Genomic DNA, 18270 nt, shown 5'->3' with positions numbered 1-18270 from the left:
AATTTCAGGAAATGTCCAAGTTTGAAGAGCCCGACATCTTGTTCAACATGCTGAATTGTCTGAAGATCTTGTGTTTGCACGGAGAGTGTTTGTACCTCGCCCGTAAGGATCACCCCCAGTTTCTGGCCTACATCCAAGAGAAGATGCTCATCCCGAGGTTTGTGCTGAAAGGCCCGCACACGTGCCGCCGGATCACGGGAAGACAGTACCGGAACACATTGGCTAGTCAAGAAAGTCGAATGCCGCTTATTCCCATTTTGCGTTACAGTCTGTGGTCGATGTTGAAGTCCGAGTTTTGCCAGCTGGCGTCTCTGGCGGTGCCCCAGCTCCTGCACGCCCTCTCTCTGTCCCACGGGGCAGACATCTACTGGAACCTCATCAACACCAACTTCAACAGCAAAGACTGGAAAATACGATTTGAAGCAGGTGAAAGAACAGCCATTTTCTTCTCTGCCTCTGCCTTTTTCAAATGAGTTAATATGGTAAACGACAACAATAAATTAATGAGCACCATTCTATGAGCTGTATCAAAATATTTGCTTGTAGGTTTGATTGACGCTGGCATTGAAAGGGATTTATTTAGCAAAATATTTATTATAGTTATTTGTAGTGCTGTTGTTTGGAACTATGCTTCAAGATCAGATGATCTTATAATATTTCCCCTCTCTCATAAAAGCAAATAAAGTCACCAAAAGAAATAGATTACTTCTAATAATGGTGCGAAATTTTTATACCACTACAAATTATTAAAAACCCATATTCATAAAATGGATGGATCAAAATGCATGCATGGATTTATAGTTTGCAATGATTGTTTAACTTTAAATTGTCCACATCCTCAGATATTCTCAGATTTCTGTAGTTCTGATTTCTCTGTTTACTCAATTTGAAAAGTAATCTTTTTTTTTTTTTTTTTTTTTGCAGCTGTAGTATGATTAACCTGTACTTGAAATGTAGTTGAACCTGAGGCTGCTTCAGAAGTGTATAATCGATAGTCAATTATTGTAATCATTCAATAGTGGGAGTCTATGTTGAATCTCATGAGATTAGATGCGCAAATCTAATGTCGTAGAACGTTCATTGGTGTTATTTATTTGTTTTTATATTTAAGTGTACACCTGACTCATCAGAACAAGACCATATGAACATGCCTCCTACCCCGCTGCCCACGTGGCCTCCCTTGTTGTCATGGTTACAGTGCACCGCAAACGCCCGGCAAATTGGAACCGGCAACTTTATGTGATCTATTATTATTATTATTATTATTATTAAACAATCTTGTGATTGGGTGTAGATTGACCTTGACAGATTATGTCTTTTGACGGACAGGCAAAACAGGATCTTGGTGTTTTACTCGCCCTTGTCGTCATGTAAATAAATTTATCTCGTGGGCAGTGTTGTTAGCCTCGTGGGTTGATGATACACCGACGTTTAAATGCATGCCAAAATTAAGGGGATAGTTAAACCTTTGCAAAAGCCGTCTTATCGTCTTACTGTCTTAATAAATTCTTTGAGTGATCGCGTATCCTCTAGTGTGACATGACCAGGCCTTGTAAATGTTATTGCGCCTATACTGACATCCAGTGTTCATCATTGTGTAATGCAGCAGTCAAAAAAAGGCCATTAAAAACTCAAACAAAAAGATGCCTTTTGAGTGTCCATATTGGATTCATATTTAATTTAATGCAATGAATTGTACTTGTGCCTTGTGTTTATCACATATGCCATACAGTTCCGAGGTTCTGGTTTCAAATCTCAGCTCTGGCCTCTCTGTGTGGAGTTTGCATGGTCTCTCCTGGGCTTGTGTAACTTTTTTTCAGGTGATCCTGCTTCCTCCTGAATTTCCAAAGTCACACTTGTAGTCATAGTTTAAGACTTTAAATTGTTCTTTGGTGTCAATGGCTGGTGTCAATGTACTGCATATAATTGCCCTGAGATTGATTGGGGACCAGTTTACGGTGTACCCCAATCAGTCTGTCAATCACCTGGGTTATGGTAATGTGGTCATCATGATGATTTTATTTATAAATATACTGTACTGTACTATCACTTCTACTACTAGATATACTAGGCTACTCTATGTCATAGTTCCAAACATACATAAAAAGGGTTCTATTGTTCCGTTTATGTTATTTTGTAGTGGAGAAGGTGGCCGTGCTGTGCCGCTTCCTGGACATCGGCGCGGTGACAAAAAACCACCTGCTCAAGTATTCTCTGGCGCATGCCTTCTGCTGCTTCCTGGCTTCCGTTGAGGATGTCAATCCGGCTGTGGCCACCCGGGCCCGACTGCTGCTGGACACCATCAAGAGGCCAGCGTTACAGGTGAGCGCCGCAAACAGTTGTACAACTTCAAGCAATAACCTTTCTTTATCCCCAAGACTAAAACAGGTGTCGAAACTTTTTTTTGTTCCATCGACCGCATGCAGAAGAATCTAAGGATGCAGGCGCCACTTTGACATTCTTCGCCTTTAATTCATTTAACACACTAAAAGCGATTGAACAATGTCAATAAAGATATGCCAAGCAATGATATATTTCTTTTTCTCCTTCCAGCTTGTCCCGTTAAGGGTCGCCGCAGCGTGTCATGTTAGATGCACGCATATTTGTTCACCATTTTTACACCGGATGCCCTTCCTGAGGCAACCCCTCTGTATTTAGTCAGGGAGAGAAGCTTACAGGACTTGGTGTTCCCTGGCAGGCTCCCATCCAAGTACTAACCACGGCCAATCCTGCTCAGCTTCTAAAATCTGACAAGATCGGGCGTTCTCAGGCTAATGTGGCAATAAAATAGCCAGGTGATGAAAACAAAAAGTAACAGAACAACTTCAAAAGTAGAGTGCCAGAGTACTTTTGGCGGACTTTGACCCTGGTGGGGAATAGTCCAAAATCCATTCATCAAAGGGGTCATTTGGAGGTGTGGCGCTACTTGGGCACTTTTTGGCACAAACATAGGGGGACATAGGGTAAAAAGCCCCCCCACGCCAAGACCTCACCAGTCACCAGTTCCACTGCTTCAGCATAAACGCAGTATAAGACACCTGCAAGTACTATATGAACCAAATTGTTAATGAAATGAATACCTCTCTGACAGTGAATATGGTAGACTTAGTAAATCCTGGATTGACATCAAGCTACAGCATAATGCCGCGTTGTCCTTTTGTCCTTCCTATGCAGGGCTTGTGCCTTTGCCTGGATTTCCAATTTGATACGGTTGTGAGGGACCGGCCCGTCATCCTCAGCAAACTGCTCCTGCTTCACTTCCTGAAGAAAGACGTACCGGCCCTAAGCTGGGAGTTCTTCGTGAACCGCTTTGAAACGTTATCGCTGGAGGCTCAGTTGCACCTGGACTGTAACAAGGACTTCCCTTTCCCCACTAGTATGTGGCAGCCTGAAAGCCAGAGCCAGCTAACATCATTTTACTTGTGACAGTCGTATCAGAGTCCAATTCTATCCTAAATGACATTGCTAAGCTTTCTTTTGACAGCCATCACCGCAGTGCGAACCAACGTGGCAAACCTCAGTGATGCGGCAATGTGGAAAATACGACGGGCGCGTTTTGCAAGGAATCGCCAGAAGAGTGTGCGTTCCCTGCGTGACAGCGTGAAGGGCGGCCCGCCAGAATCCAAGCGGGCATTTTCACTCCCGGAGTCACTGAGCAATCGACTTTGTGAGTAGTGTGGATTGGCCACTTTGTCCTGTATGCTCCGATGTGGCTTGTGACATTTTCATTCAGTCCGTAGTCAAACGGCATTTTGGAGTGCATGCTGACATAATTATTCAACACTTGAGTGAATCTTCATTCCCTTAAGTACACCCCTTCTTCCCCATTTTTTTAATTAATAATTTTTTTTGTCTGGGAAGTGAAACCAGGATTTTCTATTTACAGATATGAATTCCCTCATGATCAAACTCCACCATGATCCCAATTTTTGGTCACCTCCATTTTTTTTTTTGGCTTCCTTAAAGTCTTCACACCGCTGTTCAAAAGCCATATTTTTGAGATACCATAAATGAGACATTGTAGCAAAGTATTTCTTTCGCCCAGATTATTATTTTTCAGAGGCTGGTGCTGTTTCAACCTTTGTTACTGCCACAGTAGGTCAATTTGCAATTAAAATTAGGCTGGCACCATTGCCCTACAACTGCCATCATCCATCTAATAATCCACCCATTCATTCACAACTAAATATTTTTGAGAGAGGAAATAAGAATAGACAACTCTAACATAATGTGGTCGCAAAAGTGTGCACACCCCGTTATAAAGGGGCTAAGTTCAGAATTAACATTCAACCCCATGTTAAATGAGAGTCCGCACAAATTTGCCACTATTTAAAGTGCCTCTGATTAACCCTGAATACATTTCAACATTTATAGTAGAAGAGTTCTTTTCTATATGTTTCTATCATTCTTATAAATAAAAATGTATTTGTCTGTGGCAAGACCTGTTTCCTGCGGTCCCTTCACCTCTCATTCCTCTAAACTGTGCCTTTCATATTTGATTTGTAGCTCTACGGCTTACAAGGCAGGAGCACTCTGCCCCAACGCTTGGCGATATGATTGAGAAAGTCCTACCAGGTAAATTAAAAATATCCAAATGTCAAACGACTACTTTACTACTCCGCGTAATATGTACAATACATTGAATTAGATGCTTGGTTGACAAGGCCAAAATATCCAAATATTCAGTATTTTAAAAAGGCTTCAGCCAAATGAGAACCACTGAGGCTAGGTTTACAGTGTACTAGCTTCTTGTCTCTTTTTGTAGCCCCTCTGCCATTCCACATCTCCTCGCTTCTGCGGCACGTCTGATGTCTTATTCTGTCACGCAGGCAGATGTTGTCCCCCGAAGATGACAGCATCATCAGAGACCTCCTCCCAGAGGACGCCGGCATAGACCACCAGACCGTTCACCAGCTCATCATGGTTCTCATGAAATTCATGGCCAAAGACAAGAGCAGCGCCGAGGCAGACATTGGCAGTGCCAAGGCCTTCAATACTGTGAAGCGTCACCTGTATGTGTTGCTGGGTTACGACCAGCAGGAAGGCTGTTTCATGATTGCACCTCAGAAGATGCGCACGTCGACATGCTTCAACGCCTTCATTGCCGGCATTGCACAGGTGACTGACTTTTGTCATAAAATATCACTTCAGTTTAATGTGTGTTTATGTGTGTCTCCCATTTCATGAATATAATAATGTGTGCTTATGTAGGCTGAAGCGCTTAATGTTATTTCTTTCAGGTTATGGACTATAACATCAATTTAGGGAAGCAGCTTCTCCCCCTGGTGGTCCAGGTCTTAAAGTACTGCACGTGTCCTCAGCTGAGACACTATTTCCAGCAGCCACCGCGATGCTCACTTTGGGCCCTGAGGCCCCACATCAGGCAGATGTGGCTAAAAGCCCTGCTAGTTATTCTGTATAAGGTGCTTTTTTTTTTTCATTGTGATGGATTACTAGTCATTATATTTCAGTGCAGCAAAGGGGGCAAAAATACTCACACTCGGTGATTAGTAATTAGTACTACTACTGATACTTGTGTAAAAATGACTATGATGCTAAAAGTAGAATTACTGATTCATGTTAAAAAAGACTAGAGTTTTTTTTTTTTTCCAAAGAGCTTGTATTACACCAAACCAACTTTGTTTTAGTATATGGGATGTAATATTGTCCCTATGCTCTCCTTTGTTCCTGATGTTTTTCTGCCGAGAGGCCTGAAATCAGATCATTCCAATTTTTCAAGGTTATCTACATCACTAGTGAAAATCTCCACCTGACTCTCTCCTCCTGAGCCATAACAAACGTGTGCTCTCACAAGAAGGGCTTGTGCATGGAAGCAACCAATCAGAGGAAAGGGGGTTGTCTTAGCCAAATATGAACAAAGCGGATACAAAATTGGGTCAAACAGAAGTACTTCAGAGAGGGCTTGAAAGTATCCAGCACTTGTATAACAAAACCAAGGAGTTCATTGAAGTGACACTTTCATACAAAGAGCATGTGAGAGAGTCACTCTGTCCAAATAGCCAAAATATGAAACCCTTAAATAATAAAGTAAAAAATAATGTTTAAGGTCAGATTTACGCAATATCTCTTTGGGTAAGTTTTCACAAAAATGCTTTCCTTGACACAAAATGGTTTCCCTTTAGTAACTTGCATGTGATCATACTAAGGATTAAACAATTCACTGCACACGCTATTAAAACGTTCACATAGCTTGGGTAACATAAACTGAGTAACATAAATGCTTCACTTTTAGGTGGTGTAGGTATATCTGACTGAGTGTATTTTTTCAGTACCCTTACAGAGAAATGGATGGCAGTAAAATTGTCCTTCATCTTATCTACATTACCATCAACACCTTGAACGCGCAGTATCACAGCTGCCGACCTCACGCCACCGCTGGTCCCCTCTACAGCGACAACTCCAACATGAGCCGTTACAGTGAAAAGGAAAAAGGCGAGTCTCTTCATCTTGAGTTCAGATGTCAATCAGCACCACTACCTGAACCTGAAGGTTCTCAAAAATAAGCACAATGTAATAATAATGAAAACATGCAAAAAAAGTCCAGAAAGATCAGATCCGATATTTTTAGCATTGGGCATTATCAAAGAAGGGAGTTTTTGGAAGTGTTTTTAGGTTTTAGGATGTTGTTAGAGAGTCGATTGACCATAATTGGAAGAGAAAAGCCGAGGCAGGAAAAACAAAATCAGCTATTGTAAATGTATCAAAGTTGCATTTGAAGAAGCAGAAGATAAAAACTTTGTTGATGAAAACCTATCCTCCTTAATGAAGGTAGATATTAAAAATGTAGAGTTGTGTCAACAGTGTGGACAATAGCGAGGATCATCGTTTTTCATTGTGTATTTTCTAACTTTATTTCAGAGGAGGACAGTGTATTTGATGAGTCCGATGTTCATGACACTCCCACCGGGGCCGCAAACAAGGAATCACAAACCTTCTTCGCACGCCTGAAGAGAATTGGTGGCAGCAAGTCTGTAAAATACCAGCCAGTTGAGCTGAATGCAAAGAAAAGTAATAGTTGACACATTTCTGCTCGATGATGACACGTTTTTTTCTCCGGATGTCTTAATTTCGCTGTTTTGCCACGGCAGGTGAAATTGAGCTGTCAGAGTACCGGGAAGCCAGCGCCCTTCAGGACAGCATCCTGCACTGCGTGAGGGAGGAGAGCACCAGGAAGAAGCGTCTACAGGCCATGAACAAGCAGAAGTCTCTGGACATCTCCAACACTGACTCCATCCTCTTCAACCTGGACGAACATCGACGCAAATCCTGCATCGACCGCTGCGACTTGCAACCCCTCCCCGTTGTCCTACCCCCGTCGGGCCCCGCCCACAGCAGGCGTCACGGCAAAGGATCGTCCGATGGCTCTTCGGTTCGAGTGGAGGGCAGCGATGCGGCGGACAGGCGGGGCTCTCGAGGCGGGCAGTCTGACATCTCCAAACCTGTCATCCCCGAGGTCCGCCTCAGCTGCATGGAGACTTTTGAGGACAAACTGGATCATGGCTCTGCTGCTGGGTCAGCTGCAGGAAAGGAGGACCAAGACCTGATTGACCTCTCCTCTGACTGCACCTCCATTCCAGAGAAACACTCACTGCTCTCCATGTCTGACACCGACTCTTTAGTGTTCGAACCCTTACCTCCACTCAGAATTGTTGAGAGTGATGAAGACTTTGATCTCGACACCATAATTGGCTCCAAGTTCAACGGGAGTCCGAAGGTTCTGGCCTCCTCTGCGAGTAGTAACACTTTGCAGCTGTCCCCGGTGGTACAGGTGAGTGTGGAGGACTGCTCAAGGGACAAAATGATCCCAGACCTTCTGACGGGAGAAGTGATTTTGGAAAAGAAGCTCACTCCTTCTAGTTCTTTGGAACTACCTGAGCGACGAGAGAACATCTGCCACGAGAGCCCCATCATGACCCTGAAGCAGAAGAGAGATCTGCTGAGGAAGTCACCCCACGTGCCGGACACCTCCCTGGACGATGCCTTCGGGACACTGGAGGAGGCCAAAGGTTCGAGCCCCTCCGGCAGGATGATCTTCTTGGACATCCCGGAAGACAAAGCAGAACCTCTGTCCTCACCGGAGAGAAGCAATGACGAGGAAGAGTACGGCGACGATGAGGAGGATGACGACATGGGCGACGAAGCAGACATCGAACTCAAACCACACGATGGCGATGACAACGACGAGGCAGAGTTTAAAATCCAGATCGTTCCTCGACAGCGGAAGCAGAGGAAAATAGCTGTGAGCGCCATCCAGAGGGAGTATCTGGACATCTCATTCAACACCTTTGATAAGCTTGGCAATGAGCAGGCCGCAGATGCAGGTGAGTTAGAACGAAGGCAAACCGGTTTTGCTCGGCCAGTTAGCAGTTATTAAACACAGGCAGCTCGGTGGGGTAGTGGTGAGCACATTTACATCACAGTTCTCAGGTTTGGGTACAAATCTTGGCTTCATTTTCCCTATGCTTTTGACGGATTTTAGGTTGTAAGACCCACATTTTCCAAAGACGTGAATGTGAATTTGAATGTTGGTTTGTGTCTGTGTGCCCCGGGATTGCTCTGTATAAAATATAAACTACATTTTTAAATGAGAAAAACATCTGGGCTATTTAGTGGGGAACTAACTGACGATGCTCACAAAGCGTTGATGTCACCATGCAGATCATAAAGCTCTTTCTACCTTGGAAAAGCCGCGAGAATCTTCCTCAGCTCCGACACTTGAAGCCGCAATACCCGAAACGAGCCACCGCTCTTCAGTATCTGGTAGGATTCTGTAACATTACTGGCTTGCTTACGAATGTCTTTAGAAACCAAACTAGTTCTATAGAAATAACCTCAGTGGTTAGGCTAAATGGTGTGATTTATCATTCTTGAAACACCTCCCACACTATCGGCCTGCATACCTACTTTAACAGCAACGTCAGCCTGAGTGGATTTATTTGTGTGACTTTTAGCTCAGTACCGTCAGGTGAAGCGAGGTTCTCTGGGAGCACTGACCATGAGCCAACTGATGAAGAGGCAGCTGGAGCATCAGTCCAGTGCACCGCACAACATCAGCACCTGGGACACGGGTCAGTCATTCATTCTATGCGGCAACCCTGGTAACGAAATTATTTTATTCTTATGAATGCCCCCCCTGCCATTCTGTACTGTAGGTCCAACAAAGACCAGTCTGCTCTCTGCGCCAAGCACAGTTAGCATGTTTGTCCCTGCACCTGAAGAATTCATTGACGAGCAGCCGACCTTAATGTCTGACAGGTGAAAAAAATAACATTATAGTTCACATTAGCCAGATTTCTACAAAATAATTTATGGATACTTTTCCTAGCCATCCATCCACTTTTTGTACTTCTTATCGTCACTAGGGTCATGAGCGTGCTGGAGCTTATTCCAGCTAAGGCAGGATACACCCCGATTTGGTGGCCAGCCAATCACAGGGCACATATAAACAAACAGCTATTCACACTCAAAATTCACACATTTTGAGTCTTCATTCAACCTCCCATGCATGTTTTAGGATGTGGTAGGAAACTGGTGCACCCAGAGAAAACAGGGAGAAATAATTGATTGACAGCCCTCATCAGGAAACAACGACACCAAGGGAGGGCAAGTGGCGGCCTTTGGCCTCGACCGGTTACGTTGAGAGAGGAAGAGAGAGAAAGACAAAGTCATATCGTGAGCTACTATCTGTGTAGCCAGAGGCCGAGCTGTACTATCTTTGTGTACTGAGTAGCTCTGTGGCTCGAGCGTGAAGCACTGACACGCCATGTCCCTTACCTAATATAATGTGTTTGGGAAAATCAAAATACAAATATTTCTGATGCATCACGCAAGCCCGTCGAAATATTGTCGATTTCCAAATCGACGGCAAGTCGGACCCTGGATGCGTATTAAATATTTTACTTTAGAGGGAGTCCTCAGTTTACGATGGAGTTCCTATGTCGTAACCTGAAATTGTATGAAAGTCAGACTGCACTGTAGTCTATCAGGACTCGGTAGTAAAGTCGTAACTACAGTAATTGACATGAAAATCAAGATAGAACGGGCGATATAGTAAACAAGTGGTTAGTATGGCTACCTCACGTATGTGAAAGGTTGTGCGTTTATATCCAGGCTTAGGCTTTCCTATGTGAAGTTTGCATGTCGCATGTGTGGTTTTTCTCCGCCTACTTTGTTTTCCTTCCAATATTCTACGACAGCTAAGATTACAGATCGTCCTCATAATGATAAATAAACAATATGTAAGTTGGATACTGAAGCATTTGAATTGAGAAAATGTCACCCCTTTAGGTCCTATGTAAGAAAGGAAAATTTAAAATACATCATATGAATAGAGATAATCATATATATGTAATGTATTCCATCTGAATTGTGCCCTCCGATTGACTGGACCAGCCTGTCCCCGGAACTCAGCTGAGATCCAACTCCCACATGACCCAAATGAGGGCAAGCACTCTAGAAAATATATGGACGGACATTTAAATTGATACCAAATCCAGAGATTACTACTGATGTCACAGATAATGGATTTAAGGTAGTAGCCCATTTTCCATCTGTGGCAGTGCAAGCACCCACTGGAGGGCAGCGAGAGGAACAAATTCTTAAATTCGTTTGAGGGAAGAAGCTGGTATGTTTCTCCATGACGCTTTAGGTGTCGGGACTGTGCGGCCGTGCTGGAAGAATACGACGAGGAGACGCTGGGCCTCGCAGTGGTGGTGCTTTCCATGTTCATCCACCTCAGCCCTGATCTGGCAGCTCCTATGCTCCTGGACATCATGCAATCTGTGGGCAGGTAGAGCAGCTCCCCCTATCCCTCCAACCTACATCCACGCTGCACTTCAATGAAGTTTCATAACTAACCCTCAGCACTCATGCATGATTCATTCGTTGGAGCCTAATCCACTGCTTTGACTTCTTTCAGGTTGGCTTCCAGTGCCAATTTTTCTGGACAAGCTGAGAGGTATGACATCAAATGGTCATTTTGGTAATATCCACATTGTCTTATAGATGATGAGTTGAATAATTCACGTGGCCAATATGGCCCCTCCCCGTGTGCTTTGCAGCATGTTGATCCCAGGGAACGTCGCAGGTGTAGCCAAGCAGTTTCTCCGCTGTATGTTCCATCAGCTGGCGCCAAATGGGATCTTGCCTCAACTCTTCCAAAGCAACATTAAAGGTAGACTCTTATCGCTGCCATTCATCCAAGCCGCTTATCCTCACAAGGGTGGCGGGGGTGCCTGAGGCTATCCGTCACAGCTACAGATGAAATCAAAATCTTACGGGACGGGAAAAAAAAGGGTTGTTTGCTGCTTTTTCTTTGCAGATGGAAGTTTTCTCCGGACGCTTGCCTCCTCGTTAATAGACTTTAATGAGCTGAGCTCTGTTGCTGCCCTCAACATGCTGCTGGAGGTGAGCTTTTTCCTCATTTGTATTGTAACCAGCAGGAGGCGCTCTTAGCAAACCATTGGAGGCCCCTTTGGCGCCATCGAGGCAGCATAAACCCATTTAAAACCCCCAACCCCCCCCCCCCCCCAAACAGTTCCTCAGGGTATTGAACAGAACCTGCCTTATTACCACCAGTTGATTATTATTGCTGGGCTAAATAAGTGACACAGATAAAAGCCCAGCGAAGCGTTAGGCCCACGCGAGCAATAATCTGCACTTCGGTGTCCTAAATCCGCTACTGCAGTCCTGAGCGTTGTGATTGATCCTAACTGAACAATCACTTAAATGGAAATATCTCTTCGCCATTATATAACACAGTTGTGCTTCATGGCGCTGCGTCGTCCCCCAGGGCTTGAACAACAAGAAGAGTCTGCCGGCAGGAGGCACTATACTGCACTGCCTAGACAACATTGCTACCTTTATGGAGGCCCTCCCAATGGACTCCCCGAGCAACCTGTGGACCACCATCTGCAACCAATTCCAGACCTTCCTTACCAAACTGCCCTCTGTGCTTCCTCTGAAGGTAACCGCCGCCGCCGCCGTCGCTCACTTAGCCTGCGTCTGAGATGCCTTAAAGTGATTATGGCTCAGGAGAAAGCACGGAGCCGTGCCCTTGTCAGCTTCGATAGGACCGAGTGTCGAGATTGTCATTGATTTGACTGTACTGCTTTTGACCTTGGAGGTCAAATGATAGCGTCCCTTGTGAAGTTATCCCCACGTGAATTCAATCCGACGTTACATCATAGCGAAATAGTTGCGTGAACTTTTGTACTTAGAAAAGTCTTCTCGTTAAAGCTGTTTCAATCTGCCTGTGCCTTAGTGCCCCATGGATTCCAGTTTAAGGATTATAATTTGCCTTCTGAAAATTCCCACCACAAATGCAACTCGGGTAAGCCCCAAGAAGATTTTGGGGAAGCTAATTTATACAAAGCCTGGCCTTTAACATGTAACCTCCTGTGCCCCGCAGAGCCTCCTGGAGCCTTTCTCCAAGCTGCTGAGCTTCGTCATCCAGTACGGCATCTTCAGCCTCTCCTACTTAATGGAGTTGTGTGGACTCTGCTACAAAGCCTTCAACAAAGTACAGTGCTCTTGAGTGTTTACCCTCATAATTATGCAATATCTCCACTTGAGATATTTGCCCGAAAGAATCAGTGTCCAAAACAATGGTTTCTTTTGGATTATTCTGTTATTTACTGACACAATCTGAGTCATTGATATAATAGACTCTTTGAGCACAGCAAAACATTTGCGTTTCTGCTGCGTTTCCGAAACTGGATTTACCTGCTATGACTGATTTATTCTGATGTTGGCCATTTTTCCAAAAGATCAGAAACAGATCAGAGTCCAATAATCCACCATTATTTACTCCAGATGACACAACAAAAGTGCTTTTGTGAGCCGCAACTCTATGCCCCCGTTCCAAAGAGTTAAACCTTTTAAACAAATTAGCGGTGATGAAAAATGTTGAGTTGTGTTGTTTTTTGCAGGCCTTTTGGCCGTCATTCTTCTCGCGTTGCACTACTTCCCTGACTCCCCAGACAGACAAAAATGTGGCCATGCGTCCCACATGATTAAGTAGGCAATCAGCCACTATTGATTAACATGATTAGTCGGTGTGCTGTCGGGCCGCAGGTCTGTGGCGAAGTCTCGGAGGGAGATGGAGCCAAGCTTGTCTACAGCCTTTGGCCCCGAGGATCCTCAATTCACCGCCACTGTCAACAGCGCATGCTTTATGTCTCCTGCAGTATTGATTTTCTACGCCCGCTTCAATTCCTCACCATACAATATCCGCTTTTCAAAACCCTGAGTCACTATCATCAATCACTCTTGGAAACTGTCCTAAGCAGTTTGTTTTTTTTTTAAACGGAAGAATTGTAAACCCTTTTCACCCATTTTAAGTTTTCAAAGTTGGAAATGAAGTGTTTTTGGACTGAGCTTTGCCGTCGCATGCAGCTCTGCATCAGTGGACGCTGCTGCAAAAGGGCCTGTGGCTTTCTATTTATTGAAGGTGACGCGCGCCATTAAGTTTTCATTTCGAGAGTTCAGGTGTGGCGCTGCACAAGCCACGCATAGAGTGGATTACTGAAAGTGAACACGGTGGAGATTTTAAAATAGCAGGTATGTATTAAAAACCTCGAGATTTTTAAGAACAAACATCTGCCAGGGGAACATGTTCAGAAATGTTTGCATTCAGTCATCAGTTTATTCAGCCTTCCTTTCATATTAGTGCTCTAAATCTATGATATTGCCAGGGTTTGTCCTGCGCAGAGGCCCCTTTTAGGTCACCCCAAAGGTTTTTCATCGGATTCAAGTCTGGATTCTAGCCTGGACTGGTCGCCATCTGATTGCAGAGTCATCAATGCATGCAATGCGTAGCTCTGACATGCACAGTTTGGGAATACAGTAGAAAGTCGTAGTAGTTGTTAAAAAGCCACACAAAGATGGGAGAACATGTAAACTCTTCACATGAAGGCCGGAGCCAGGTTTCAAAACCCTGAAACGCAGCACTTTGACGAACAATTGCGAACAACAAGCTCACCGCGCTGCCTTTCCTCAATTGTTTGTAATAGTCGTTCAAGGGTTTAGATACATTTTTTTTTCATCGTGATCTAATTCCCCACATCAAAAGAACGCTTCCGAAAGGTTTGCAGCTACTTAAAAGTGAGACACGTCCCGAGTGGCTCCGCATTCCTCGGGAGCATGCGACTAACATAAGCAAACATGATGGCACAGAGAAAGAGAGGCAAAAAAGTGGAAGCCAGGAGATGACAGTGTGGTTTGTAAACAGGCAGCTGGGCTTTGTGTGGAAGGGAGGAACAAAGAGAGCAGCCTGTCCTCAGGGAGGGAGAAGGCAGCCTGACAGCCTCATCTGAGCTGCCTGGGACTCAGGGAGGAGAGATCTGGACTGGCCTAAATCTACTCCTCAGCCTCGCTATTGTCTGTCTATTCTCTGGCTCCCTCCCACCCTCTCGCCGCCTGTCCTTCCCCCTCTATTCAGCTTTGTGAGTTTATGCTCTCCGCGCAGCATGAGTAAGGGCGAGCGATAATAGAAAAAGGCAGTCTTGCTGCATCAGTACATTTACTCCCTTCTCTTATCATCCAGGAGCGAGATAAGTTCTACATGTCGCGCATTGTGGTGCTGGAGCTGCTTCAAGCTCTCAAGTTTAAATCCCCGCTGCCTGACACAAACTTGTTACTGCTTGTCCAGGTAAAAAAAAAAAAAAAAAAGCACAGTAAAATAACATTTTCACACAGACATGCATGTTAAAACTTGGCGGTATTTTTGCCAGTTCATTTGTGCAGATATTGGCACACGGTTGGCAGAATCCACCATCATCCAAAAGCACATGATCGCTACATTTCCTGGGGTAAGATTTTGTTTGGAACCGTACGAGAATCAGCAGCTGGAGGTGAGACGGCCTAAAATATAAAATCTGTATCTCTTTCAAACAGTGCACGACAGCAGCAATGGAATGCATGAGACAATACACAAGTGAGCTCCTGGACTTTATTGCCGACATGCACACGTTAACCAAACTCAAAGTGAGGCTTCTTTTGCGCCCCGAGAGCACTTTGTTTTACGAGTACAGCCAAAGGTTACCGTGACCTCTTTGTCACTCAGAGTCACATGAAGGCTTGCTGCCAGCCACTGCACGAGGACACTTTCGGGGGGAACCTGAAAGTGGGCTTGGCGCAAGTGGCCGCCATGGAGATCAGCAAAGGCAATCACCGTGACAACAAAGCTGTGGTCCGTTATCTTCCTTGGCTTTACCATCCTCCTTCCACCATGCAACAAGGGTGAGACAAGGACTGGGTAATCTGATCTAAAATTCAGATCATGCACTGATAATAAGCTTCATGGCAACGCTATCATAAGAATTTTCAAGGAAATTTGTCATTTTGCCTGAGTAGCTCTCCCTATAAATATTCTGAACTCGTGCTTCGGTAGCCGTGTCATACCGAACAGATGAACGCTTCCTGGAAGAGTTGCGTCATCAAATATTGATGATGACAGCGGAATAAAAAGCTTTTAAAGAATCTTGTCATGATGCCTTTAATGCCATGTTTTCCTGTGCAGTCCAAAGGAATTCATCGAATGCGTTTCCCACGTGCGGCAGCTGTCTTGGCTTCTTCTGGGCTCCCTCACACACTGCGCCCTGCATCAGGGCTCCACTTCCTGTATGCCCATCCCTCTGGATGCTGGCTCCCACATTGCTGATCATCTTATCGTCATCCTTATAGGCTTTCCTGAGCAGTCCAAGGTCTGGCAGGAATCAGTGCAGCCGCTGACGTGACCGCGGGCCCGCGTTTGTATTCGTCGCGTCTATTCACGACCCCTCCTTTGTCTTGCTACGCAGACGTCCGTGCTGCACATGTGCTCTCTCTTCCACGCCTTCATGTTTGCCCAGCTGTGGACCATCTACTGCGAACAGGTGGCCGCTGCTCCCTCTTTGCAGAACCAGAACCAGACAGAGTTCTCCTCCGGTGCCATTCTTACAGGCCTGGAGTTCTGGAGTCGCGTGACTCCCAGCATTCTGCAGCTCATGGCGCACAATAAAGTGGTGAGTGTTTTGCCTCTGCTTTCTCTTTCCGTCAAGTGCAAGTAGAGTAGAGATAGAAAAAATATGACATACAAAGAGTGCTCTAATAATGATGGCTTTTTTTAAAATCCTTCTTTCAGATGGTAGAGATGGTGTGTCTTCATGTTATTAGCCTGATGGAAGCGCTGCAGGAGTGCAACTCATCCATCTTTGTCAAGGTATACAAGAAACGTCACTCCGTTTCTATCTTTAATTCCTCAAAAATCCTTATTTGGATCAGAATACACTCAGATATTCACCTCACACGTTTGGCCCGATTTTGTCATTGAAATTCTCATGTTGTGCATAAAGAAATTGATAAAAAAAAGAAATGGAAAAATCGACTGATAATCGTTAGTACGTTCCAGACTTATCAACAACAGGCAAAAACACAATATAAGGAGGTCATATTCAAAAAGCCTTTTAAAAAAAGTTTCTCCCATCCCACATCCAAAAAATGTTTGAATATGTTTCAATCATATGGTAAGAGTAATAATAGGGATGTGCCAATACCACTTTTTTTCCCCACCTGAGTACAAGTATTTATATCTTAGTACTTAGTACAACATTTAATAAATTACATCTTCCAAAGGTGATGAAAATCTATGAATTTAGTCTAATATTGTTCAGAAACCCAAAACACATAGCTTTCTTGATATGGCATGCATTTCACTCATATATACAGTCATACTTTTAGAGTGACCACTTATCCATCCATCCATTTTCTTAGCTGCCTATCCCCACAAGGGTCGCAGGAGGGCTGGAGCCTATCCCAGCTGTCAACGGGCAGGAGGCAGGGTACACCCTGAACTGGTTGCCAGCCAATCGCAGGTCACACGGAGACTGACAACAGTTGCACTCACAATCACACCTAGGGGCAATTTAGAGTGTCCAATTAATGTTGCATGTTTTTGGGATGTGGGAGGAAACTGGAGTACCCGGAGAAAACCCACACAGGGAGAACATGCAAGCTCCACAGAGGGACGGCTGGGATTGAACCCAGGGCCTCAGAACTGTGAGGCCAATGCTTTCCAGCTGCTCCACCGTACCGCCTGACAACTTATCATGACTTAAATGTTTTCCTAACTGCCTACCCCCATATTTCACTTCAACGTCGCCTGTAACACGGGATATTTCAGTTATGCGGTGTTATGGACTGAACACTTGGGGGACTACGTAAAAGGAGAACGTAGATAAGAGAAAAAGAAGAAAGAAGAAAAAAAAGAACATGGAGCTTGGTGGATATAAAAGTAGAACTACAGAAGCGATGTTACGTCTGTGTTTTAACTATTAAATGCAAGACTGAGAATACAACAATTGCTGAAATGAAAATGACAGGACGATACATTATCACACAATTGCGTGCAACGCCACAAAACGTCACCCGGCGTGCATGGCCTTCTCCGCCACGGCTTCATGACGGGAACGCAGCTGGCTCGAGCTAAGCAGCATGCCAGAGAGCGGGCGACAGGGCGTGAGAACATCGATTGTTGCCGGGCGGCGCATTACCCCAACATGTGCCCACTTCCGTCACCGCCTGAACGGAGGTTGTCATCCATTTTTCGACCATCATTTCCGTATTTAACTTAAATTATTTGGGTATCATGGTACTGAAGCCTTTTTGTCGCGTAGGAGTGCAGGAAAGACAGAAAACTATGCATATAGAAACAAGAAACGGTGCATCGTGCTAATATTGAAACAAGGCAGACCAAATAGAAGTAACGGCAATTTGTCCTTCCTTATTCTTTCTCTTAGCTTATTCCAATGTGGCTCCCCATGATCCAGTCCAACCTCAAGGTAAACCCTTTAAATTGCATCCAAATATCAAATATCGGAGCAAACGGCTCAACCCTTGCACCCTCGTCAGCACCTGTCGGCAGGTCTGCAGCTGCGTCTCCAGGCCATCCAGAACCGCGTGAACCACCAGTGCCTGCAAGGTCAGACGCCGGGAGCGCCGCCCTTTGCCCTGCGCAAGTGGCTGCAGTGCACTCAGTTCAAGATGGCTCAGGTGGAGATCCAGTCATCTGAGGCCGCATCGCAGTTCTACCCCATGTGACCCTTCTCCGGATAACCAAAAAGGACTCTGACCTGGGTTGACCCCCATTTAGTAGAATATGCAGAGTAGATCTATGCTATTTAATACTGCTGCTGTTCTGGCTCACTTGCAGAAGGTTTCTATTTATCTGTGTTGTGCTGTGAATGGAAATGTGTATTCTATCTTTTTCGA

At 44.8% G+C, this 18270-nt stretch overlaps 1 protein-coding gene across 1 annotated transcript in view; it reads left to right on the top strand.

Annotated features, from left to right (window-relative positions):
* The window catches only part of LOC133513616 (protein unc-79 homolog), a 43561-nt gene extending 25291 nt beyond the window's left edge, over positions 1 to 18270 (top strand). Inside the window, 29 exon segments of the mRNA XM_061844563.1 lie at positions 9 to 157; positions 269 to 426; positions 2141 to 2322; positions 3175 to 3376; positions 3485 to 3667; positions 4507 to 4565; positions 4834 to 5118; positions 5241 to 5423; positions 6291 to 6453; positions 6880 to 7029; positions 7110 to 8342; positions 8680 to 8781; positions 8973 to 9276; positions 10670 to 10810; positions 10940 to 10978; positions 11082 to 11194; positions 11342 to 11427; positions 11813 to 11986; positions 12284 to 12352; positions 12431 to 12541; positions 14567 to 14671; positions 14754 to 14831; positions 14917 to 15006; positions 15086 to 15261; positions 15542 to 15725; positions 15822 to 16025; positions 16145 to 16222; positions 17799 to 17840; positions 17911 to 18270. Coding sequence (XP_061700547.1) covers positions 9 to 157; positions 269 to 426; positions 2141 to 2322; positions 3175 to 3376; positions 3485 to 3667; positions 4507 to 4565; positions 4834 to 5118; positions 5241 to 5423; positions 6291 to 6453; positions 6880 to 7029; positions 7110 to 8342; positions 8680 to 8781; positions 8973 to 9276; positions 10670 to 10810; positions 10940 to 10978; positions 11082 to 11194; positions 11342 to 11427; positions 11813 to 11986; positions 12284 to 12352; positions 12431 to 12541; positions 14567 to 14671; positions 14754 to 14831; positions 14917 to 15006; positions 15086 to 15261; positions 15542 to 15725; positions 15822 to 16025; positions 16145 to 16222; positions 17799 to 17840; positions 17911 to 18099 — 5232 coding nt within the window. The 3' untranslated portion in view covers positions 18100 to 18270.

Source organism: Syngnathoides biaculeatus, chromosome 15, assembly GCF_019802595.1.
Source record: "Syngnathoides biaculeatus isolate LvHL_M chromosome 15, ASM1980259v1, whole genome shotgun sequence".
In the NCBI taxonomy this organism is placed as follows: domain Eukaryota; kingdom Metazoa; phylum Chordata; class Actinopteri; order Syngnathiformes; family Syngnathidae; genus Syngnathoides; species Syngnathoides biaculeatus.
The sequence above is the reverse complement of the archived record's forward strand: the minus strand, read 5'-3'. Positions and strand labels throughout refer to the sequence as shown.